Genomic DNA, 24,987 nt, shown 5'->3' on the forward strand with positions numbered 1-24,987 from the left:
TGAATTTTATTAATAATCTATATTTAATACTTCTAATTAGTGTCCAAATATTCGATGTGACTGGGACTAAAAAAATCCCTATGTATCCAAACTATGTATCCAAACAGGGTCTCAATCGTTCGTTGTTTGCTCGCAGGTTTTTGTGCTGTTCCGAGTTGCAAGCAAGACATGGACCAACGGCGAGCTGGCAACCCCAGTATGCTACTTGTTTAGTTTTTAATTTTTTTTAAAAAACATCACATTAAATTTTTGGACACCTAAATAATGCATTAAACATAGATAGATGAATCAAAAAACTAATTACACAGTTATGGAAATAATCTTGAGACGAATCTTTTAAGCCTAATTAACATATGATTAGCCATAAGTGCTACAGTAACCAACATGTAATAATGACGGATTAATTAGGCTCAAAAGATTCGTCTTGCGGTTTCTAGCTGTGAAATTCGTTTTTTCATTCGTGTCAAAAATCTCTTCCGACATCCGATCAAACATTTGGCAAAATTAAGGTGGTGTTTAGTTGCCAAAATTTTTTGGCAAAAACATCACATCGAATATTTGACCGGATGTTGGAAAGGGTTTTCAGACACGAATGAAAAAGCAAATTTCACGGCTAGCCTAAAAACCGTGAGATAATCTTTTGAGCCTAATTAATCCGTCATTAGCACATGTTGGTTACTGTAGCACTTATAGCTAATCATGGAATAATTAGGCCCAAAAGATTTGTCTCAAGATTTCTTTCGTAACTGTGCAATTAGTTTTTTTTTTATTTATGTTTAATGTTTTATTTAGATATCCAAAAATTTGATATGATGTTTTTAGAAAAAAAATTTAAGAACAAACCAGGCCTATGCTAGCTAGGCCAATCTATGCGGTGCAGTAAATGTGTGTGTCCGTTCTTGGTAGGGGAACCGTAGGCCGGAGGTTGAGGAAGGTGGCCGGACGGCTGGAAACGGTCGGGAGAGGCAGGTGTACGGGAGGACACGAACGAACGAGTTGAAAAATGTTGCCAAAATAGCTCATTCATGGACGGACCAGGCAGGCAGTTGCTTTGGCTCGCCGCCGAGTCGCCCGCAGCAAAGACATGCATTCCTACCTGTTCACGACAATATAGGCCTGGTTTGGTTTGCAAAAAGCTTGTGAAAAACATCAAATCAAGTTTTTGACACTCATTTCATTTTGAGTATTAAACATACTCTAAATATAAAATAAATTTCAGACTCCACTTAAAAACCGCGAGACGAATTATTGAGTCTAATTAATCCGTCATCAGTACATATTGGTTACTGTAGTACGTATAGCTAATCACATCCTAATTAGACTTAAAAAAATTCGTCTCATAATTTCCATCATAACAGTGTAATTAGTTTGAATGTTCATGTATATTTAATGCTTCATTTAGGTGTTCAAAGATTTAATGTGATGTTTTTTAAAAAAATTTAGGAACTAAATAGGGCTAGTTTAGGTTTGTTTAGAAATTTTTGTGGGTTTGTCTCATAATCTATAGTATCACAGTGTTCAACGATATTGTTTACACATAGCTTTATCTAGACTCAAAAAATCGGATTCATTGATAGACTCATTTGCGTATTGGTAGAGTGAAAATAGCCGCCAAGACAGCTCGGGTTGCTTGTGCGCAGTTTGTGGCCTATTCAGGATTTGCTTTGGAAAAATGTAGGAATGTGAAATATATACTATAGTAGCGTTCGTTTCAAAGAAATGCATCCAAAGAAAACTATAGAAAAATTTTCTATCTCTCGACTATTGGGGGCAAAACATAGAAAAAAAGAATCCACTCTAATCTCATCTTTACAATGCTAGAGGAAAAATTCCTATGTTTCTAAATCCTATAAGTTTGCACATGCATTTCTATATTTTTCCTATTTTTTATATTTAGAAATCCTGTGAACCCCTGACTGTGGGGGAAATGGGGCTAGCTCCTCGGCGTTCATGGCTCTGCCACTGGCTTGGCTGGCTGAAGACTGAAGAGGTCGCCTCGCCAATAAAGCCGGGTGGATTTTAGCAGGAACCATTGGTGAATGGTGAGCAGAGCTTTTGTTCCACTCTTTCGAGGCCTAAAAAACAGGTGAAAAAGCGCACCCCCCCCCCCCCCCCCCCCCCCCAAAAAGCCCCTCTCCCGTTCGTCCGGCCATCATGATTCTACTCGGGACAGCCACCCACAGTCTCGCTGCTTTTTTACAGCACGGAGCAGAGCAAACGGCGCGGTGAAAAGAGGCAATGCGAGAACCGGTCGGTCTCTTGGCAACAAACACCCGGAAGGGCAGAAAAGGTTATGGTTTCATGTGCTGCTACGTAAGTTTGCATTAGGCCGGTCTTAATGCATTTTTATAGGGTTATCATGCACATTAAATAGAATGTCACATCAACAAAATTAATGACTTGTCAGAGTTATTAAACAATGGAGTTTCATAAGATAAGAGAGGAGTTTTATCCATATAAAACTCATCTGGCTCGGTTACCTAGTTTACCGTCTTGGTAATTATGGCATGAACTTATGCATTGATACTGGCCTTAGAAACAACAAACAGTGGTGGTGTTTGAATGTTTAATACATATCTGAAACTAAACATTTTTAAGAACTAACCGACTTATATGATCAAAGTAATTGCTACTTTTGTTTCACGATGAAAGAGTTTCAATCATTTACTATATTCATATAAATATTAATGAATCTATTCATGTATATAAACACTACTACATATTGAACAATAGATAAATCTAAACATACTCATAATGTTTCACAATATAAGTATAAGGTAAAAATCTCATTTCAAAAATATCGAATGGAAAACTTTTATATATGTTTTACACAGAACATGGAAAGCGCGTATGTTCCTGAGCATGGATTAATGGAAACTTTCGAGGACTTGCACCACCTTGTTACTCCCTCAAAAAAAAATGTTGTTGTTTTGATGGAACTTTTACTATTAATAACTTTTAATTATTTAATTTAAAAACACTGGTACAACATGCATGAATGAGTTATAAGAAGTATTTTAATAAAAATAAACATTTACTTATGTTTTGCATATGTTTTAATTTACCAATATTTAAAACAACAAAAAATACTAATATTTAAAACAATAAAAATTATCAAACCGGATGAAGCATATGTGTAGCTGTACTAAACACAAAGTACTTTGCCTCATGACGACCTTGTAGACTTGAATGGCCATAATTAGTTGTGCACTTTTAACCTTTGTGGATAGTGGAGTTCTCTGAGAGGAAAAGACGCGCGTATATGGACTTCTCCCGAAAAGCTTCTGTCCGCTGAAAAGGATCTCAGAGCTCTAGTTTTGACCGGCGTTGTCAGAAGTAACACACGGTAACCGGAAAAAGGGGCCGTGCTACGAAGCCTTTTCAGTACTACTCCTTTGGGGGCAAAATCACAGACGGCCTATCAGGTCTTTACCAACGAACCATTTTAGCGCCATTAAAATAGTTACTCCATTTGTTTCATGATAAGATTATTTTGGATAAAACAAATCATTGTACTAAACTTTTAACTATAAGCAATTTTTTAAATACTCCTTCCATCCAAATATAAGTATATTTCTAGCACCATAATGGTAAATTAGTGGCAAGAAAAATCAATTTAAATGTCCTATTATTAAATAAGGAGATTGCATGGAGTAAGAGGTATGTATTGTTAAAATCAATGGAGGTTTGAATATGAAGTAATCGATGCGACAACTATTACTCCACAGATACATTCTTTGCGCAATAAATTTGAATTCTTTAAATACAGCTATTATGGTACGGGGTTTATGCATAGATTAATCTTAAAATGCCTTCAATAAAATTTTATGTTTGTCAATATTTCTATGCATGCTGTAAGAGAAAATTAGTTGTCAAAGTTATCTTTTGAATGTATAATCTCTTCTCCAATATTACCACTTCATCTAATTTTTTTTGTTGCATTTTTTGCAAGTATTGCACCCATTTAACGAAGCAGGTGTTTATTAAGGTCATACTCATTCGAGAACTATATGCACCATGCTAGTTTTGATTGTCAAGGAAGAAATGGTGTCTGGCTTATTTTAATAATTCTCAAGATTAATCTATGATTAAACTAAATATTAATGTAGCAACTTGATTAATCTATGGGTCAAAACACACTAAGCGTTGGGTTGTCAAGGAAGAAATGGTGTCTGGCTCAGTCACGCGACAACATGGAATTCAAGATAAGATTCAGAGGTGAATTTGCGCATAGCAGACGGCACGTTCTGATGATATTCATGCGCTCAATCTAAGGAAGAAGAAACCATTACGGAGTATATTTGCGAACCACATCCACCAGAACAGCATACAAAGCTCCCACAGCAAAAACAGCAATTTTATCGGCTTTAATCTGGCAGGAATGCATATGCATATTGCATCAAAACTACAGTATCAACAGACCAGTGACCCACATGTTGCCTTGATTCCCCTACGCAGTATGCAGGGACAAGAATTCCAGAGAATATATCTTGCAACATTGATCAGCTAAAAAAACCAAAGATGCGACAAAAGTAAGGGTTAAAGATCTGATTGTTTTTCTGACCAGAACACAGGTACTTCTCAGTTCTCAATAAAAATAATCCCCAAATATCTCACATTTCCTTCAGAACATTAAGCCAAAATGTCCATCCACCACTCCAGTTATGATTCCTTTCAATAAAATCAAGACAGGCCCGATACACTACTGCCTCCTGCCCCGACCTTTCTTTGGTTGCTGTTGTTCTGCCTGTTCCTTCCCCGAAACATCACTTATGTCAGCTGTACAAAGGAACGATTAGGAAGTTACATTAGTGAAAAATCACATATATCAGCTTGACATAGAATGTCTGCAGCTCTGCAGAAAAAAAAAAAGGAAATACCATCAGGTCCATGGGTCATGAGAGTAAAAAAGATGGTGTTCAGTTTTTCCATCTTCTTTGCATCCTGAGCTTGATCTGTCTTAAACTTCAAGCACTGCAGTCATTACATTTTGGTCAGCAAAGTAGTTCCTATTGCGATCATAGATCATGCATTCATGCTATATCCAGCTGACACCAGAATACTATTTTTTAATCAAATACAACAGAAGATTAGAAAAGTTAGCTATTAATAATACAGGAGAGCAAATTATATAACAAATGTCCTGCTATCGACACAATAGAAGCATTCCTTGCAGGATTCCTGCAGAACATCAAATTTGTTCCAGAGTTTTACCAGTTGTTCACAAATACAAACTTGCTATAATAAGAAAAACAGGAACTAATAGTATCATCTTACACCAAATATGTATGATTAGAATTTTTAAGATAAACCATGGCCTAATTCTCCTCGAATTATCAAGTACACAAATTTCACTCGGAAACAACAGTGGTGGGTGCCACGTCAGTATATTTCAGTTCATCCTTTACCCATCCATTAGTAGGCCTCTTTGGTGTTCTTGCTGCTTTTATTGTAAATGCTACTCTCGTTCTTAAAAGAAAATACGTGCTAAGCTTTTGTGCAACTAACAAAGAAACATAAGCCCATTTATGAGTTATATGACAATCCATAGCTCTAGAAATCAAAGCACACCAGCAATGCATGAAAGAAGAATCACTATGCAGCTTAAAAATTCTTAGTTGAGCACAACAAAACATTGCTCTGAAGATGTTGAGATGTGTACCACTTACTACGCAGGCACAAAGTATGAGGCTAACATTAATGATGCTCCTAGCTTGCAGTTGTCAAAATAATGGTTATATCAGTTGCCTCGTGTCCCCATGGCTTAGTTGTACTTTCATTTCAAATCTAGGGTTACCACACCTTCTGAACCACATTATTTGTCCAGGAGGATGACAACAAAAGGTCTAACATTCTCTGTTAAGCATGAAATGAATTCGCAATGCTGTTAAGGACTACCTACTGGACTGTGAGGAATATAATTGATAAGGCATTCACAAACACACAGAAAGGACTACCAAGTAGCAATGAATTATGCTGCAACATCATCTGAGGTGTTCTCTATCAGATTTCAGCTCCTTGTGAATTTATAGCCATTGTTTGCACTATTTCCCATTTCATCTGATTGGGTTATAATAACTATAGTAGATAGCAGAGGATTCGTCATGGTGATATCAAAATCCTAGCCCTCTTGTTCAACCACATGGATCATAATAAAACTGAATATTGTTGCATCACAATGTGCAGTTAATAGGCACTACAGTGATTTTTTTTGTCGAATTATTACAGTGACAGCTTTCCTAATAGTACTAGAAGAGCACAACTAACAGTTAGACATGCGTTATACTATTAATTTTATCTTGCTGAAGATTGTATATCACAGACACCAAGCAGCATAGAATAATTAGCAATGCAGTCACAGGTCATAGAAAACAAGCATACAACAGTTGCAAATCTGGAATAGAACATAAAGAGAAATAGGTGCATGATTCATATGCTTCATATCCTATCTCAAATTCACCCTTCAATAATTAATTAATCAACTAAAGTAGAGCATATTTCATATGATATCATATAAAATATAAACTACCAGGCACAGTTGCATTTCCTTCCTAAACAACAATTATTTGTCTTAAAGTAGAATGCAACGAAGTTTTAATAAAAGTAGAACAAAATGGTAAGCATGGCATACATGGGAAACAAAAATTGAATACATAGAATGCCTGCTAGCCTTTAAATCTTTTCAACAAAGAATAATAGACCACGCAGATGAACAGTCATTATTCGAATTTGATATGCAATATGTGTTTACTATATATTCTCTACTTGACTACTTCACAACAAGCTTTTCATGGAGTCAAACTTTGCATGATGGGCTAAATTAAGCATTTAGTCACAAGAGATACTACCATAGCATTTTCAGGATATGTATTGCAACTGTCCCACTGAATCTGCTAAACCAGTGTTCTCAAGGCGCCTGGCACTACACATCCAGATAAGCAGATCACACAATCAATGAATAGTCTACCAAACACACACAACGAAGTCGATCTATATGAAGTCGCATATGTCATTATGTCAACGAACAGAATCGACAAAACCATCCAAAAGCAAAAATGTTCGGTCCGAGTACCTCGTGGTTGTCGGTGACCTTGAGCACGAGCTTCCCCTCGCAGTGCCGGTACTTCACAACGTAGCGGGTCTGGAGGCAACACCGAAGCGGAAGGTTAGATCGGGAGATCGGGCACGAAAAGGCGTGCCGGCGGGAGGATCGGAGGAGGGGGATGGGGAGAGGAAGGGGAGGATCGATCGCGGCGTACGGTGTCGGGGTGGCTGCGGAAGAGCTCCACGGACTTGCTGACGAACTCGTCCCACGAATCGAAGTACACCATCGCTGCGGCAGAGGCCGAGGCCGAGGCGCGGCGCGGCGTGGCCGGATCTGGGGCTCTGCGGGCGAAACCTCGAATAGGGCTTGCTACGCTGCTCCGCTCGAGCAGTCGAGTTGAGCGGTCTCGTGCGGCGGCGTCGCCTGGGGGTGGACTCGCGTGGGGAGGAAGAAGGAGATGACGAGAGAAGGCGACGCGGTAATGATGGGCCGGGCTTCTCACGAGTCTGTTGGCTTGGGCCGCATCAATCACCGGGGCCCATTTAAAATGGGCCGTTACATTGATCATCCTTCGGGGGAATATACATGGGCCTCATTCATATGGGCCGTTTCCTAAACGTTGGCGCATGCATCTTGAATTGCATACTGTTACGTCGCATAGAAAAATGTTGGCAAGATGAGAAACGATTTGGAACGAAGAGAGGTTAATGGGCGCGCGCGCGCCGCCGCCCCGCCAAAATCAAAGTTGGCGCGAAACCTGAAAATCCTTCCCTTCCGCCCTGTTTCGCCGCCAGCATGTTTCCAGTTTCGACGCCTACACCTTTCAGTCTTCAATCTACTTTCCAGGTAGTTTATAAGAAGTTAGGTCATAAACAACAAAGCGTACGCCACTCTTCGCAATCATAGTTAAGCGTATTCTCAATCCAATGATTAGGATGGTGTCCATAACATTAAATAAGTTGTCATCTAGGATAAAAGATGATGTGACAAGTGAATAAATGAGGCAAGGGAATAAAACCATGTCTTGTATGAGACATGGTTTCTACACAACATTCAAGATATCATGTGAGATAAATAACATTAAATTGATGTATGGAATAGTAGTGTTTGCATTGGAAGAGTAGTGTCTACTACTAGTTTCTTGATGATGTGAAGTTTATGAAAACTGCATCTAGTGTTATGGGTGAGGAATGCCCTAATAAGACCTAACCAGATCGACGGCGTGTGTTCGATTATGGGTGTTGGGAACCTCTTCTCTCCACGTAAAACAAAAGCCATAGATAGGTTAACGATTAATTAAATGTAACACTATCATTTTTTTTCTTTTGCCTATATTTATTGAAAACTGCTATACGTATTATTATGAAATTGTATGATTAACTTATGGTTTCAGCCGCTGCTTAAAACACCGCCGTGATTTTTTTTTTTTGCCTAGACGGGCAGACACACCGCCGCTGCTTCAAACAGGACAACGAGGCTGTTGTTTCATCGTACGTATAGCACTGTTGTATACTTAATCCCTCTGTCCCAAAAAAAATCAATTTTTCGGTTTCCGTATCTAACGTTTGACCATACGTCTTATTTGAAAATTTTCAGAAAATTTGAAAAAAATTAGTCCACGTAAAGTACTATTCATAATTTATCATCTAATAAAAAAATATCAATCGCAAAAAAAATTTGAATAAAAAGAAGAGTCAAAAATTATAGGTAAAAAGTGAAAATTTGGTTTATTTTGGGACGGAGGGAGTATTTGCTAAAATATAAATTTTTAACTTTAAACTTAAAGCTTATATTTTTCTAGTTTTGGCTTGTGGTAGATCGCTAAAAATATGTATATAAAAGTTTTACTTGTAAATTATTTTTTGTTTAGCTTTTTCCAACCAATCACCCGCCCTAAATTTCAATATTGATACAAAAACCTGTGAGGTGGTGCAATTTAGTATAGGAACTTGCAAATCACTCATTTTGGTGCAAAAACTTGTCTTGTGCATATGAACCAAGGCAAAAAAAGGCGCATCATGAATAATTTTTAGTAATTTGGACACTAACATGTCATACATGTCATGTAATGTTGCATGTCAAGTGATACTGCATAGATATACGTATGCTCAATCAACAGATAGAATAGAATAAGTTATGTTGATTATACATATAAAATGAGTATCCAATCGAGATAAAATAATGGAAGAACAAAGTATATATGTGTTATTTGCACATATGACATTGTTCATGTCTTCACTTGTACATGTGCTACCTTAGCATGATTAGTCGCAACATATCGTTTTGAAGTTGGTTCACATGAATTAAACAATTTTGGGTATCATAATAAGCATTTTACAAGTAATTACATCCTCCCGATAACTTTGTATACCAACAATGCAAATTTACTCATCGGTTAATTAAGTACTAATGTTGTTTTAATGTAAGATATTATAAGTTATTTTAAAGAAATTAAGGATAAATAAAAGAACTAGTGTCCATAGACGGTGGATCGTGGTTGAGGGTAAAATGTATAGAAATTTAAATAAGATGGTATTGATATAATAAATGGTATAATATGATATCTTACATTGGGTGATAAAATTGAACCATTAGAATCTCTTACATTGAAGGGCATCGTGATTATTAGTTAAAAAATTAATAGTCTATTTTTTAAAATACCTTCCATATCATTTTCTTTGGAAAAATATACCGTTTAAGTATAAGTTTGAAAAAGGGGATGCGGACGCACCCAAACGGCGAAACCCAACACCAACTGCATACCGTGAAGATTCCCACCGCTGCTCTATGGTAATTGTTCCACGTATATAGATATATAGATCGGTTCAATCACTAGTCCGTTTGTAATAATTAATCCCTTCAAATCCGTCGTTAGAAATTGGCCTTTTCTCGGTCCTGAAAGCTGAAGGGATCCTGAACCTTTCGATTCCACCACTGATGTGGGCGCATTGCTGCCATACAATCATGAGGCCATTTTAGGGGTTGTTTAAATGATGCTAAATTTTTTAAGTCCCCTGTCTAAAAAAACTAATTTTATAAATAAGAGCTAATTCGCCGGACGAGTTTTTTGAGCCTAATTAATCTATAATTAGCAAATATTTACTGTAGCATCACATAGGCTAATCATGGATTAATTAGATTTATTAGATTCGTCTCACGAATTAGTCCAAGATTATGGATGAGTTTTATTAATAGTCTATATTTACTATTTTTAATAAGTATCTAAACATCCGATACTAACATGGTCACATTAAAATGCACGCAAAACAGCATTACACATGACATTTTTTTTTTCATGTATATAATAATAACGTAGTATTGCAACCGAACCAAGGGTCATTCATGGTACACCTAGATGTGTACTGGGTAACAAAAGATTTATAGATAGATACAAAAACTGAATTCTCACGCGCTATAAAATTTATTATCCAACTGAAAGTTACAGCTGCGATTCACATGTGGATTTCTGTGAACTACTGAGCAAGGCGCCAAGGCCGGCAAATCTGGCGCGCCGCAACCAGCCGGCAGGAGATGGTCCCGCGCTCTCCCTAAAACCCTAGCCCGCCCCGAACCCCTTATCATCCCAGGCATTTCACCGAACGCCTTGGCTGCGCTCAAAGACTGGCATGGGTTCGTGTAGGCATTTCGCCGAACACCATGGCTACGCCGTCGCATTGCTTTGGGCAACAACGGCGTTTTGTCGAACACCCAGCGAGCACGCCATGGGTGGCTGAATTTGTTGATAAACAGCAACTGCATCCATGATTATTACATCACCAACAAGAACCAGCAACAACAGCTATAACATTAGGGAGCACCAAGCACATGTATTACTACTACTGGGACTGACTAGTAATCTAAGGGCAAAAGAGCAAGCGGGCGGCGAAGATAGGAAATGTACAAAGGTGATGGCATATCAAAAGTCCTCGTCGATGCTGAAGACATGGTTGCCGGCGCCGCCGCCGTTGAGGCTGGACATGACGGACGCCTTCTGGTAGTCGCCGACGCGCTTCTCGAAGAAGTTGGTCTTGCCCTGCAGGGAGATGAGCTCCATCCAGTCGAATGGGTTGGCGACGTTGTACATCTTCTTGCAGCCCAGGGCCATGAGGAGGCGGTCGGCGACGAACTCGATGTACTGGCTCATGAGGTCGCCGTTCATGCCGACGAGCGCGACGGGGAGCGCGTCGCAGACGAACTCCCTCTCGATGTCGACGGCGTCGGCAACGATCTCGCGGACGCGGACCTCGTCGAGCTTGCCGCGGAGGAGGTCGTAGAGGAGGCAGGCGAAGTCGCAGTGCAGGCCCTCGTCGCGGGAGATGAGCTCGTTGGAGAACGTGAGGCCCGGCATTAGGCCGCGCTTCTTTAGCCAGAAGATGGCGCAGAAGGAGCCCGAGAAGAAGATGCCCTCGACACAGGCGAAGGCAACGAGGCGCTCGGCGAAGCGCTCGCCGCCGTCGATCCAGCGCATGGCCCAGTCGGCCTTGCGGCGCACGGCGGGGACGGTGTCTATGGCGCGGAAGAGGCGGTCCTTCTCGACGTCGTCGCGGATGTAGGTCTCGAGCAGCAGCGAGTACATCTCCGAGTGGATGTTCTCGATGGCGATCTGGAAGCCGTAGAAGGCGCGTGCCTCGGCGACCTGCACGTCGGACATGAACCTGGACGCGAGGTTCTCGAGCACGATGCCGTCCGACGCCGCGAAGAAGGCCAGCACGTGGGAGATGAAGTGGCGCTCGTCGGGGGACAGCGCGGCGTCCCAGTGGCGCGCGTCGGAGGAGAGGTCGACCTCCTCGGCCGTCCAGAACGACGCCACCGCCTTCTTGTAGAACTCCCAGATCTGCGGGTACCGGATGGGGAACATCGAGAAGCGGTCGGAGGACTCCGCCAGCAGCGGCTCCTCCAGGTCGCAGGCGGGCACCAGCGTCGGCGCGGCCGGCATCTTCGTCTTCCTCGCCGTCGCAGGGGCGGATCGGGGTGGTTTGGGGGAATCGGTGGGTGGCTCGGCCGCGGCGGCGTGGGGAACGGTGGGCAGAGGGGGAGGGGGCATTTATAGGGTTGGGGTGGGAGAATTCGAGGGAGGGAGGGGGGGGGGGAGATTTTTGAATTGGAATGGATTTTTGGCGGTGGCTTGCGAGGGAAGGAGGAGCGGATAAGGGGAGGGGAGAGGAGGGATGGCGCGCCTTGCCGTGGAAGATTTGGGGGAAAATTTTCGATTTTGCCGGGAGGTTTGGGCAGACGGCGCGCGGCTGCAAGGCTTGTGATTTGCGTTGCAATTTTGGTGGGGGGTTTAGGTGGACTGGCCTGGGGCGTTTTGGTAAATTAGTTTGGTGACGGACAGTTACGAGTGGTTTGTTTGCCTGTCGCCAGTTCGCCACCGATGAATTGTTTCTGGGGGCTAGTTTCCAGTGACAAAAATACCCATGTATCATAACGAAGAGGAAGAAGAAGAGCAAGCGCGCGTCCATGACGGCCCAAGAGTGCTTAACCGGCCGAAAAACCTTGATGGGCTGCAGAAATTTTTTTTATTTTTTAAATATTTTTAATAAATAATTTTATTACTAAGCCTTAAAAAATATTTTCACTGTATGAACCTTTTGGTCATGTCCAATATTAACGTGGCGAAACGGCTTACCACATCATTGTCGGTGGCGTAGCAGCATTGTCTTGCCACGCCACTGACAATGCCGTAGCACGACTGTCACGTCATGCCACGCTGACCAGGTTACGTGACAGAGTTGTCTTGTCACGTCACCAACACCGGCGTGGCCAAAAGATTCAGTTTTGAAAAAAATTCGGTGGTTTAGTAATAAAATTACTTGCTAAAAAGGTTTATTTAATAAAAAAATTTCCTTTAATCATCGGTTCATATAATTCTAACCCGGAAACAAGCCCCGTAAACTTTTTTCATGATAGCTACTACCTCCGTCTCATAATAACTTTATTTTTTGTTTTCTGTGTCCCAACGTTTAACCATTCGTCTTATTAAAAAAATTGTCACACATAAAGTATTATTTATATTTTATCATCTAGTAACAATAAAAATATTAATCGCAAAAAAATTTCAAATAAAATGAAGAGACGAAATATTGCATCCAAAATCTGAAAAATAAAATTATTATGGACAGAGGTAGTACTTTAGGATACAAATTGACTGAATTAAGTAGGGTTAATTGGATTTATGTTATTATGAATTTTACGAATTTAAATTATACCGTTATTATCATATATTTAGAGTCATGCCATGATAATTTCACACATATTTAACATGCACAACTGTTAGCCATTTTAATGCATTTTCTAAAATATTTGGACCAAATTGCCCCCATCCTCTCCATGTATCCTGTCTCTCCTGTTCATCTTCTTCCCCCTCACAGATCTCCAAATCCCAGCATCGAACATCCTGCGATCAACATCCAGATCGAGCGCCTTCACGTAGAACCAGCTGGTGGTAGCAGCTGATGAGCAAGATCTCCAGCTCTCGGTGAAGGTGGCACACGGCAGCGCTTCGTGGCAGCAAGGTGCAGCTGCTGGCGCCGGAGGCTGGAACAGGTGGCTTTGGACTGGACCAGAGCCGTAAGTGCAAGGTGGGAGGTGCAAAGTGGGAGGTGCAGAATGGTCGGTCGATGCTAGGGCGAGGCATGATCAGGGCATCCACGCGGAGCGTGGTGCTGGGTGAACCAAGATGGGTGGGAGGCACGCGCGAGGGTGGATGTTCCAGTGGATATCTGAAGGAGGAGGCAGATGCGTGAAAGGTGTTAAAAATACAAACCCATAATGATTTAATCTATCACATAAATAAATCATGAAATTGTATAACGAAAACATGGCAATACATGATCAACCAATATGAATAGATTTAATCTAAACATATATGTGAAAGAGCTACACACGAATAGATTAAACAGATACAGAACTAGATTAAACACAATTAACCTATACCGAAGCTGTTCTAAGGAGGACCGGGCGCAGAACGACTTGCGGCATAGGATGTTGATGATGGCGAGCCGCAACTGATTGACAAGGAAGACGAGCCGTCGTGGACGAACAACAAGCACGCGGAGCGCTTCCTAAAAACCTTATTTGCCCTTTCCCGGTGCAGGACTTCATAAGAGCGACGTTTCCGGAGACCTGCTCTCCTGATTGTCGGTGCATGCGGATGGAGGAGATAGAGTAGACGACGCTGACGACGCAGTACAGAGAAAAAAGCAAACCCTAGATTGTTTTCACATGTGTTTGACAGAGATAGCGGTTTGGTATATATAGGAAGTGTGATCAGTACGCCTATCATATTGCAACCGAACCGGATAGGCGCGCGTAAACTATCCAGACTCTACGCTATCTCACGCATGGAAAGATCCGATAAGTTCCAAAACTAACACCGGAATTTTTTTGTTTTTACGTGTATTTGGGAGAGAGGGCGGTTCGATATATATAGCACGTGTAATCAGTACGCCTACCATAGCTCAACCGAACCAAATAGACCGCGCGTAACCTATCCAGACTCTATGCTATCTCACGCATGAAAACATCCGATAAGTTTTTGAAACTAACACCGGAATTTCTGTTTATCGCAGCACTATCTCACGCATGAAAAGATCCGATATGTTTTTGAAACTAACACCGGAATTTCTGTTTATCGCAGCAAAACAAAACTACAAAAGGAAGCCGCATCTACGCAAGCACGAGAAGCCAAGGATGGCCGGCCCGTGCCAAGCCAGGCGAGCGAGCACGTGTGTTCCTTTGCTTCTTTCTTGTTCAAGTGCCTGGAGAGCACTCTCCTATTTAAAAATGTCTCACTCTCATAAAATTAGCAAGGTGGTATTAAAGATTCACATGTATACTTATATGAGATGGATTTTTATAATTTTTCTAAAAATTAATCTATATATAGGTCTTAGCTCATTAATCAATTCGAAACAAGAGGATGGCTGCTGCAGTCGTCCATGGCGGGCAATCCTGCTGCTACACCGACATTGTTCATGTTCAAGCAAATGTCGTCCCCGCCTACGTAACTCCCTTTACCGGCCGCTTGACAAGGACAGTGGGGAGCTCGATGGGGAGGGAGAAGAGGAAACAAGAAGACGGGATAAAGAAAGAAGAGGGGTAACTTGGTTTAAATATTTCTAGAAAATGCATTTAAGCGCTATGTAGTTGTATATGTCAAAAACATCTGAAATTACAATGATACGATTCCAGATAAGTGAATGGTAACGATATATTTCAAAACCTTAAATTTATAATAATATGCATTAAATTAATCTAATTAATCATTACTTTTTTTCGTTCTAAAATATAGGTACCTCGATGGACACTAGTTTTCTTTTAATAAGATAAGTGAAACCGCTTATTACAGGTTAAAGAATAATTTGTGGCTAAAACTTTTAAGAATAATAAGCATTGGGTGAAAAATAAGCTAGGATAAAAAACCTTAAAATCAACTCTAAATTTAAATTTTGATTTATCTTTACTATTATAAAAGCCTCTAGTGGTGGTGGCACCACCACCTACTCCCATTGCATTTTTACAATTTACCCCATAACTTCATAATATTAAAAAATCAATCATAATATTAAAAAATCAATCAAATCTAGATGGATATCCACGTATAATCAAATTGATATGGATATTTTCTATATAAAAAAGATGGTCACATATTTTATGAAAACTAATTTTCTATTTATTCTAGAAACAACGTAGTATGTTTTTATGTTTTGCAAAGCACATGGATTCAGCTTGTAAGAAAAAAAGCGAAAAGATGGAGGCTTAAGCATTTCTGAAATTCAAAAGTTATTTCACGGTATAAGCATTCATCTGTTGATTCTCATGATTATCATCGTATCAACGAGTCCTCAACCAATCAAGAGCTTAGCACGAGAATATAAATCACTTGGAATTTAAAAATCGATCGCAGAAATGACTGAAAGAGAATTTTTTACCCTAGCCTTAATATTTTCCAAACAACTTAAAAATGCTTATAGCATGGAAAATGGGGGAAGCATAAACCAAAAATTTTACTTTAGAAATATCATACGTACAACTCTTATATAATAAATAATCAACTCCAAACGGAGTGCCATACTCCTTCTCGAACGAGAATAAAGCAAACGAGCAAATTAATCCTAGCATCCCGGGTTGCCAACATCCCATTTTCCTAACCAATTCTCGTTCTATGAACCAAGCGAAAAAGAAAATCCGTCAAAAAAAACCCAAGCAAGGTGAACAGCGAGCACAGAGTGCAGATACAAATTCAACAACCACCACAGCTAACCCGCGCTCACATGCGAATTGAATTTCTCCCCCTGGTTTAAACTTCCAAGCCTTTCCCCGCACGATTAGCTGTTGCAATTCAATCACTTCACCCAATCGACAAAAGTGAAACACCCAAAACCTTTTTTCGCAGAAAACGAACACCCAAACTTGCAGGAAAATGCCGTTTGCCCAGGACTATATAAACACACCGCCACGGTCCCATGCAACTACACAGGCCGAGTACCACACACAAACACGCAGTCACACACAAGAGAGGGGAGGAGCTAGCTAGCAATGGCAGCAGCGCTCGCCACCGTGGTTGCCGTCGCCGTTCTTGCTGCCGCGGCGGCGGCGGCGGCGGCGCCGGCGACGTCCAAGAAGCCGGTGATCTACATATTTGGCGACTCGATGTCGGACGTCGGGAACAACAACTACCTTCTCCTCTCCCTCGCCAAGTCCGACTACCCCTGGTACGGCATTGACTACGAGACCGGCTTCCCTACCGGCAGGTTCACCAATGGCAGGACCATCGGAGACATCATGGGTGAGCACGCCTGGCTGTGAGCTGAAGTCATTTTTTGGTTAATTTTGTCTGCACGAATGGGAAGATGCGTGATGTTCTCTTTTGCGTTCGTTTTGCCGATGCGTACGTGCGTGCGTGCAGCCGCCAAGTTCGGCGTCCCGCCGCCGCCGCCGTTTCTGTCGCTGTACATGACCGACGACGAGGTGCTCGGTGGCGTCAACTTCGCGTCCGGCGGCGCCGGCCTCCTCAACGAGACCGGCATTTACTTCGTAAGCCACGGCGACGTGTTTCGATCTCTTCTTTGCTGCAGAAGATTAGCTGGAGATTGCAGCCATGAACGTGACGGTTGATGTTTTTTTGCAGGTCCAGTACCTGTCGTTCGACAACCAGATATCGTCGTTCGAGCAGATCAAGGACGCCATGATCGCCAAGATCGGCAAGAAGGCCGCCGAGGAGGTGGTCAATGGCGCCATCTTCCAAGTCGGACTTGGTAATAGAATCACTTCACTTCTGCCGGTTGCTAAAAGCGACTAGTGATCGATCTGACACTGGGTGGACATGGCGTCACTGCAGGGAGCAACGACTACATCAACAACTTCTTGCGGCCGTTCATGGCGGACGGCATCGTGTACACCCACGAAGAGTTCATCGGCCTCCTCATGGACACCATGGACCGGCAGCTCACTGTAAGAATCAATGAGATCGCACATTGGGACGGATTTTTTGTTGCTGCATTGGCCTGATGGAATTCGGTGCCGAGTTGCAGAGGCTGTACGATCTCGGCGCGCGTAACATCTGGTTCAGCGGGCTCGCGCCGCTCGGCTGCATCCCGTCGCAGCGCGTTCTCTCCGACGACGGCGGGTGCCTGGACGACGTGAACGCGTACGCGGTACAGTTCAACGCCGCCGCCGCGAGCCTCCTCGAGCGCCTCAACGCGAAGCTCCCCGGGGCGCGCATGTCGCTCGCCGACTGCTACTCCGTCGTCATGGAGCTCATCAACCACCCGCAGAAGTACGGGTTCAAGACGTCGCACACGTCGTGCTGCGACGTGGACACGACGGTGGGCGGCCTGTGCCTGCCGACGGCGCAGCTCTGCGACGACCGCACGGCGTTCGTGTTCTGGGACGCGTACCACACCTCCGACGCCGCCAACCAGGTCATCGCGGACCGCCTCTACGCCGACATGGTGAGCGCCGGCGCCGTGCAGGGGATCAAGGGAAACGCCACCACCACCGCCTCCTCCCCCGCGCCTCGCGTCGTCGTCGTCGGCGGCGCGTCGCCATCGACCCACGCCGCGCCGCCTCCCAAGCCTTGACGAACAGACAACAGATCCACCGGCCACCGTGCGCCGGCGCAACGCCGCCGTCGCCTTTTCGTGTTGCAGCTCGTGCTCCAGTCGTATTGATCTCCATTGTAAGTGTTTGATGAAATGATGAGTAGTGTCGCGATTGTTCAGCTTTTCCAAATCAGAAATTTACCGGAATTATTTTTATCAATAGGTTGGATATCTACTGCACTTTTGCATGTCACATAGATAATTATTAAAAGAATTGACAAAAATTGATAACATAGATTAATACGATACGTGACATATCGCTCCATAATATGCAAGTTCAAATTCAACTTCTATAAAATATAATAAAAATAATAAATTTAATTGTGAACCTGTGCATATTAGTTTTAGTTTTTTTTACATCGGTACAAGTTGAATTTGAATTTACATATTTGTGTTGTGATATATCTCATAATAATCTGTATTAACTTTTTTAAAAAATTAATAATTATTTAGATGATATGTAAAAAAATAATGTTCAACCAAGTGATGAAAATGAACCATCGAAATTTACATCATGAACTGCTCCAGAAGTATGATTCTTCAACATATCCGACGAGATATGCCTCGGCATCCTCGTCCAATTAAAGAAAAAGAAGAATAAACGTGTCATTATAATTTTGTAAAGCTGTGGGGGAAAATTTAAGCCCAGGGAGGCAGTTAGAGGGGCGTATCTCCGGCGGGGAATTCTCCATTGATATCTTCTAGCCACGTCCTGTCACCGCAGTGGTGACGGCAAAGAACACCACCCATCGTGCCGGTGCCGGTGCCGGCGCCGTCATCCGGTTCGAAGCCTCGGTGACGGTGATGGAGTCATGGAGATGTGGGTTCTCGATGATCCTACGCCGACGACCGGCGAAGCTGGCAACTCAAGGCGAAGACGCGGGTGCCCAGCTGGGGGCTGGGGTGGAAGTTCTCCATGGACGCCCAAGGTGGAGGTGGTGCAGGATGGCGCGGATGATCGAGGAGGCCGGCTGGCGAGAATGTGTTGCTCGTCCACACCGACGGGCGGGTCGACGAGTACGTACAGCCTCCGGCGAGGGAGGTGGCGGGCAACAAATTAAGTCGCCCGGTCGTTCTCGTTCGCCTTCGATCGAGCTGCACGTGTTGGTACCGAGGCACGACCGAACGAGCATAGCGTGCTAGGCTGCCATTGCCGCACGAGGTGAGCTTCGTAGCGCGCGGCGTCGCGCGTGCTCTCACGCTGCTGCTCGCTCCACGCCTGTGGCCAGCCTTTGCTACTGGGCTAAGACCCTGGTCTCTTCCTTATCAAAAAGACACTGCCTACTGCAAGCGCAAGTGCAACGTGCATGACCATTGATGTGGAAAACCATTTTTTTTATAAAAAAACTACCTTAGTTCAGCCCATAAAAGACGTTGTTAAATTTGGTGCAGTCTTCAAAATAAATATTTCACTCTCAATTTATCATATATTACAATATATTTGTAGCAACAAAATCATAACCATACGAAAACAAGTTTAAATGTTAATTCAATGATATTTTTCATCACATAAAAATTTATTTGTATTAGAATAATCGTTGATCGAATATTTCAAGAGCTGAATCTTAAAATACACGTACACCTTATATCATGTGATTAGAAAGAGAACAGTGGCATTATGGCTGAGTTCTTTTCTTCATATTTTCTCTCTTGATTTTTATTTGGCTTTTGTGCACATGTTTTTTCAACTGCTAAACAATATATTTTTTCAAAAGTTTTTTATATAAAATAGATTTTAAACCTCTTAAAAATTAATTCTATCATTTATATCCATCAAAAAATCAAAAAAAAAATTACATCTTCATCTTCATGCATAAGAAAGAACACAACCTATATATTAGAGGCAGTAGCAGCGGTGGCCATGGATGTTGATGGTATGTTGAAGCAGGCGTGATTTCTCGCCGAAACTGACGTCATGCGGCACAACGCTCCCCCGGTGTGCCAGAAGCGACACGTCCATGGGATAAGGATCCGAGCGGGAGACGTCCAGCCTCGACCACACCCTGCGCCGGAGGCTGTACGCGTCGATCCGGCCGTCTTGGCGCACCATCACCTCCTCACCCTCCGCGTCGCCATGCGCCACCTCTACCTGCGTCGCCGACGTGAACGCGGCCGACACGTCGTGCCTGTCGGGCATCACAAGGCTGACCCTGTCCGTGAGCCGCCAGCTCCGCAAGCTGGAACAGTGGTAGTCGTACAGCGCCCAGATCTCCATGGTGCTGGTCGCCGGTGCGATGACGACGGCGCAGAGCTTGCCGTTGGACAGGGCGACGATCCGCGATCTTGCCAGGTCTTCCTGCTTCCCTTGGAAGGCCGGCGGCGCCTCCATCAGCCGGAACCTCTCGCGCGCCGGCTCGAACACGAGCACCTGCAGCCGTCGGTCCGAGGCCCGCCGCACCAGCCAGTGCAGGTTGCCGTGCAAGCTGACCGATCGGGCGCTGTGCATCTTGATAGAGATGGTTCTCGTCGCTTCTCCGCCTTGCACTTGATCTGCGTCGTCCAGCATGGGAATCTCGCGCCAGCCGCCGGCGGCGTCGTCGTCCCCGACTCGCCAGACCCGGAAGACGGCCGGGACAAACAGGCCGAGAGTTGCCGCCTTGCCGACGGCATGGAGGAGGTGGAAGCGCATGGTGTCCGGGTGGGCGTAGGCGCCGATGATCACGCCGTGGCCTCCGTCGTCGTCGTCATATTCCGGGGGAGAGACGACGGTGCAGGCCCTGGTGAACGGGTTCCAGAGCACATACTCCCGGGGACGGAAGATGTTGAGCCAGCACAGAGGCAGGATCCAGCGGGAGCTCCCCATCGGAGGACCACCGCGCTCGATGCAGATCACGCCGTCCCAGGAGCCGAGGACCTGGCTGTCAAGGATGGAGAACGTCGGCGCGAGGAGCGTGAGGCCGAACCGACACGGCGGCGCCTCGTGGACGTCGCCGCGGAACAACGAGCCAATGAGCACGGCATCACGATTGGTGCCGTCGCCGGGATAGGCCGCCCAGGCGGCGACGACCTTGGCAACGGTGGCGGCGGCCGGGCGCTCGGCGAGCGCGCGGCGGAAGGTCGGGGCGGAGACGGTGGCGCGCCACGACTTGCAGACGGCCAGGCAGCGCACGACGCCGCACGCCGGCAGGCGGAGCAGGATCTCCTCGAGCAGTGCATCGGGTAGCCTGTCCATCGTTGGCAGGTCAAGCATGTCCCCGTTGTTTCCTGGATGCTTTATTATTTGTAGCGTGCATGAACGAGTCCCTGTAGAGATCGATAATCTGCCGAGATGAGATCAAAGCATGCATTGTGCTGTATTCATGTTATGCTTGAGGTGTCCGAACCTTATAGGAGAGAGTTCTTTCGTACAGAGATAGATCTGTTGCTAACCGTGTCCGTGGTGCAGGCGGGGATCGAACAGCCCGAATCCGCATACACAGATGAGGAAGAGAGACAAACGGATAATTTGTGGTCCAGTAATCACTTTGACGAAACAGACCCGGCACGACGAGCTGGGCAGCGGGGCGCAGGCGGCACGGCACGTCTTCCACTGGGACTGCGTCGGCCTGTGGATGGAGAGAAGCAACACTTGCATGCATGCATGTTAATATGTTACGCAGGTTGGAAATCACTCGCGCGAGGGCACGGAGTTGTGTAGTGGCGGAACTAGGAAAAAAAAATTGGATGGGACAAGGCAAACGAACGTAATCCGTACTTATAAAAAAGAGCATTAATGATACCTTTTGTTTCAAATGAACGCATGCAAAAATATATAATTCACCATACATCAAGAAAGAGCAAAACACATGTCAATTTTTTTTTAAAAAATGATGATACATTACTTAGATATCTAAAATTGATCGACTGTACTCGTACTAACGCTACGACTCAATCTAATAATGTAAATAAGATATTATAAATTATTTTAGATGTAATATTATATAAGCCAAGCATTCGAAGTTTTTTTTTTGTCTATCAAACATTTGTTTATCTGATTATTTGAACAAACTCTGATAGAATAATAATAAATCATTAGTTAATAATGATTACTGTAATTTTGCATAATTTATAGATTAGACCACATTATAATTAATTACATGTTTTCAAGTTTTGACAATAATTGCAGAAGTTTTCATAATTCGACTAAATCTGTTTTGAAAACATTAAAATATTTCCCCGCAAAAACACATCTCCATTAGAGATATATGTATTATGACCCGGGGTCTCCAGTCCATCCTAGATTTGAGCACGTTCGTTCCAGATATATGGCAGCCGCCCGGCCGGCTAATCTGCAAGAGATCGGTCGAACAGATCGACTGGTTCCCCTGTGATCAATCTTACTTGGACGAACAAGCTACAGTTCGCAAGCTCACGCGCGCGCGTTGGCACCCCCCAAGGCAAGCGATGACGGACTTGTTGTGGTTCATCCTCTTTGAAGCGTTCGCGGCGATGGTCGTGGTTCTAGGCTACCGCTCCTGTAGCTACGGACGCGAGGGCCCGGCCGCGGGCGCACATGCGGAGGCTCAGGAACGGCCACCGGCGCCGGCGCCGGAGCTGGAGCTGGCGAAGCTCCCGTACTTCCCGTACGCGCCGCGGGGCGGTGGCGCCGGCGGCGGCGGCGGCAGGGCGTCGTCGGAGTCGACGTCGACGCTGGTGTGCGCCATCTGCCTGGAGCAGCTGCGGCGCGGCGAGCCGTGCAGCGAGGTGCCGGCGTGCCGCCACGTGTTCCACGGGGACTGCGTCGCGCTGTGGATGAAGAGAAGCAACGCCTGCCCGCTGTGCAGGGCGAAGATCTCCTCGTGGACTGCGAGGCCGCCGCCCATCGCCGCCATGGTATAGCGTAGATTAGATAGAAAATCCGCAAGCAAGGAATATTTTTTATTATATTTTTAAATAAATAATTTTATTACTAGATTTTTAGATTAATATTTTCACAAACTTAAACTTTTTTTTTGTCTGGTCATCCCGTCTGATGTAAGAAGACACGGTTCAGTTGGTAAGGTAGCACTTCCTAACACATCGCTACGCCACAACCTTTTTGCCATGTTTGGTGTGGTGATGTAGCAAAAAAGATTCAAATGGACCTTTTTTTTTATGTGAGAGGATTATTATTAAAAATATTTAAAAATAAAAATATCATAAACAAGCTAGTGTTAGCAAGGAGTCGAGGATGACGAGATTCAGTTGGGCTGGGCTGGGATGAAGTATATCTGGGCCTCTGCATGATGGTGGGCTTGGGACTTGTGGCCTGGTAATTTTTATTATTCTTTTCCAATTGTTTTCTCCATTGTGAAGACTGGATTTAACACTAACACCGAATAGCTCAAAGCACAGCAGATTGCTAATGATAGGATTCATCTTGCATACTCTCATTGTTCAGCTATGTTGTCATGAATGCAGGAGGCCACTAGTATTTTAGTTTGAATTTTACTACCGTTCGCGTATCTGGTTTGATGATGACTCCATGCACACACTCTGTGATCGTGTCATCGTAAACAAACAACAGCTTTTGACCCCGTTGTAGCTGCCTGGATCTAAGGCTCTCTCCCTATGTGCTTGCTTGACCTTTTTGCGGCACATTTGCATTCGGTTCATGAGACCCCTCTCTAGTAGGAGTATTCGTCCTGGTAATAATTCACATATAAAAGCATTATCTTGGGGAAGGAAGATTTGTATCAATCAAACTTCTTATACACACCTTCTAAACAGGAGCGTTATTTGGCTATACTTGCCGTCTCTTCAGAGTTAGATCGATCTTTGCAGCATCTCTCTTCTGTCACACAGCACGTTAACCAGCTTCAGCTTCAACATCTGTAAAAACAAACACTCCACATCGCTTTCACCCCTCACCTACATTAATTAACCATTCTGAGTCTGGAACATTCCCAATTGTCGCTGTCCTCCGTCCCGGCTGTGATCGTGCTGCAAAGCCCTCGGCGACCAATCGCGAGGGCCGGCCGCGCGCGGGTCAATCACCACGTCCGTCGCGCTGCTCTCGCACGATGGGGAAGCGTGGAGAGTGCACGCGCGCGCGGGGCGGGGGGCAGGCGGGCGGCCGGCGACGGCCGTGCAGAAGAGTAGAGCGAGCACAGAGGGACGTATGGCGGTCGACGAGACCGCGCGCCGCGCGGCGGAACTAGAGATGGGTCTCCAGGACCCGCGATCCGCTGGTATTTACTTCGTTAGAACACGAGTATGAACTAAATATATTATCCGTTCGTAAGTAATCAGGCAAATACCTTCACCCGAGAGATACGTGGGTACGAAAACATTCTTTATCCCCATACTCGTTTACTCATGGATAATTAATACCCATAAGTTTAAATGCACACTATCAAATTTACCTAGCCTAATTAACCAAAACGCTAGACATTTAAACCATCCATATATTTTCACCACACTATATGAATGTGTGATATCTTAAGTATTAGTGTCTATCGTAATATACTATATAAAAACTATTCAATTTAGATTCTTTTAAACTGTTGCGGGTTATATGGGTGACTCGACGGGTAAATTTTACCCAAGCGAGTATGGGTCTGGGAAAATTTTTCTACCCATGACAAGTATGAGTATTATAAAAGTATGAAATTTTGCTAGTGGGTATGGGCTAGGGTACCAAATATCTGATAGAGTATTTACCTATTGCCAGCGGAACCGTCCAGAAGATCAGCGCAAGCGCGCGCACGCGCAGGGCAGCGAGCGCCTGCCAGGTCACGGTCGCACGACGACGTACGACGGACGGATCGCGAAGATCTCGCGCCGTGTTACGGCATTGCGTCGTGGGGGGTAGCCGGCTCGTTGGCGTGCATGGGACGACGCGTAGTGATGATCGATCGATCGAACGAACCCCGCTCC

At 44.2% G+C, this 24,987-nt stretch overlaps 5 protein-coding genes across 5 annotated transcripts; 2 read left to right on the top strand and 3 right to left on the bottom strand.

Moving 5' to 3' along the window:
* Window positions 1-4,436: 4,436 nt before the first annotated feature.
* On the bottom strand, window positions 4,437-7,486 carry LOC102712451 (signal recognition particle 9 kDa protein). The gene is made up of 4 exons (XM_006655916.3): window positions 7,260-7,486; window positions 7,073-7,141; window positions 4,881-4,974; window positions 4,437-4,779 (listed from the first exon to the last, which is right to left on the bottom strand). Exons 1-4 carry the CDS (start codon window positions 7,329-7,331, stop codon window positions 4,703-4,705), a joined length of 312 nt encoding a protein of 103 aa, XP_006655979.1. The 5' UTR covers window positions 7,332-7,486; the 3' UTR covers window positions 4,437-4,702.
* A 3,294-nt stretch (window positions 7,487-10,780) lies between these two features.
* Window positions 10,781-12,279, bottom strand: LOC102712731 (ribonucleoside-diphosphate reductase small chain). Its single transcript, XM_006655917.3, has one exon. It carries the CDS (start codon window positions 12,087-12,089, stop codon window positions 10,962-10,964), a length of 1,128 nt encoding a protein of 375 aa, XP_006655980.2. The 5' UTR covers window positions 12,090-12,279; the 3' UTR covers window positions 10,781-10,961.
* Window positions 12,280-16,524: 4,245 nt separating this feature from the next.
* On the top strand, window positions 16,525-18,286 carry LOC102712999 (GDSL esterase/lipase At5g37690). The gene is made up of 5 exons (XM_006655918.1): window positions 16,525-16,835; window positions 16,956-17,083; window positions 17,178-17,304; window positions 17,388-17,500; window positions 17,581-18,286. Exons 1-5 carry the CDS (start codon window positions 16,586-16,588, stop codon window positions 18,127-18,129), a joined length of 1,167 nt encoding a protein of 388 aa, XP_006655981.1. The 5' UTR covers window positions 16,525-16,585; the 3' UTR covers window positions 18,130-18,286.
* A 1,701-nt stretch (window positions 18,287-19,987) lies between these two features.
* Window positions 19,988-21,322, bottom strand: LOC102722687. Its single transcript, XM_006656793.3, has one exon. The coding sequence runs from the start codon at window positions 21,320-21,322 to the stop codon at window positions 19,988-19,990; it is 1,335 nt and encodes a 444-aa protein (XP_006656856.2).
* A 1,211-nt stretch (window positions 21,323-22,533) lies between these two features.
* LOC121054683 (RING-H2 finger protein ATL39-like) lies at window positions 22,534-22,968 on the top strand. The gene has a single exon (XM_040524913.1). It carries the CDS (start codon window positions 22,534-22,536, stop codon window positions 22,966-22,968), a length of 435 nt encoding a protein of 144 aa, XP_040380847.1.
* Window positions 22,969-24,987: the final 2,019 nt, after the last annotated feature.

The sequence above is a fragment of the Oryza brachyantha genome, chromosome 6 (assembly GCF_000231095.2).
Source record: "Oryza brachyantha chromosome 6, ObraRS2, whole genome shotgun sequence".
Lineage (NCBI taxonomy): Eukaryota > Viridiplantae > Streptophyta > Magnoliopsida > Poales > Poaceae > Oryza > Oryza brachyantha.

Bases quoted from the DNA above. Each gene is read 5' to 3' on its own strand.
- LOC102712999 (XM_006655918.1), top strand. From the start codon at position 16,586: ATGGCAGCAGCGCTCGCCACCGTGGTTGCCGTCGCCGTTCTTGCTGCC. The intron at 17,084-17,177 runs GTAAGCCACGGC...GTTTTTTTGCAG, and splicing joins ACGAGACCGGCATTTACTTC to GTCCAGTACCTGTCGTTCGA. The intron at 17,501-17,580 runs GTAAGAATCAAT...GCCGAGTTGCAG, and splicing joins CCATGGACCGGCAGCTCACT to AGGCTGTACGATCTCGGCGC.
- LOC102712451 (XM_006655916.3), bottom strand. From the start codon at position 7,331: ATGGTGTACTTCGATTCGTGGGACGAGTTCGTCAGCAAGTCCGTGGAG. The intron at 7,142-7,259 runs GTACGCCGCGAT...TGTTGCCTCCAG, and splicing joins TCCGCAGCCACCCCGACACC to ACCCGCTACGTTGTGAAGTA. The intron at 4,780-4,880 runs GTATTTCCTTTT...TCCTTTGTACAG, and splicing joins CATGACCCATGGACCTGATG to CTGACATAAGTGATGTTTCG.
- LOC121054683 (XM_040524913.1), top strand. From the start codon at position 22,534: ATGACGGACTTGTTGTGGTTCATCCTCTTTGAAGCGTTCGCGGCGATG.
- LOC102722687 (XM_006656793.3), bottom strand. From the start codon at position 21,322: ATGGACAGGCTACCCGATGCACTGCTCGAGGAGATCCTGCTCCGCCTG.
- LOC102712731 (XM_006655917.3), bottom strand. From the start codon at position 12,089: ATGCCCCCTCCCCCTCTGCCCACCGTTCCCCACGCCGCCGCGGCCGAG.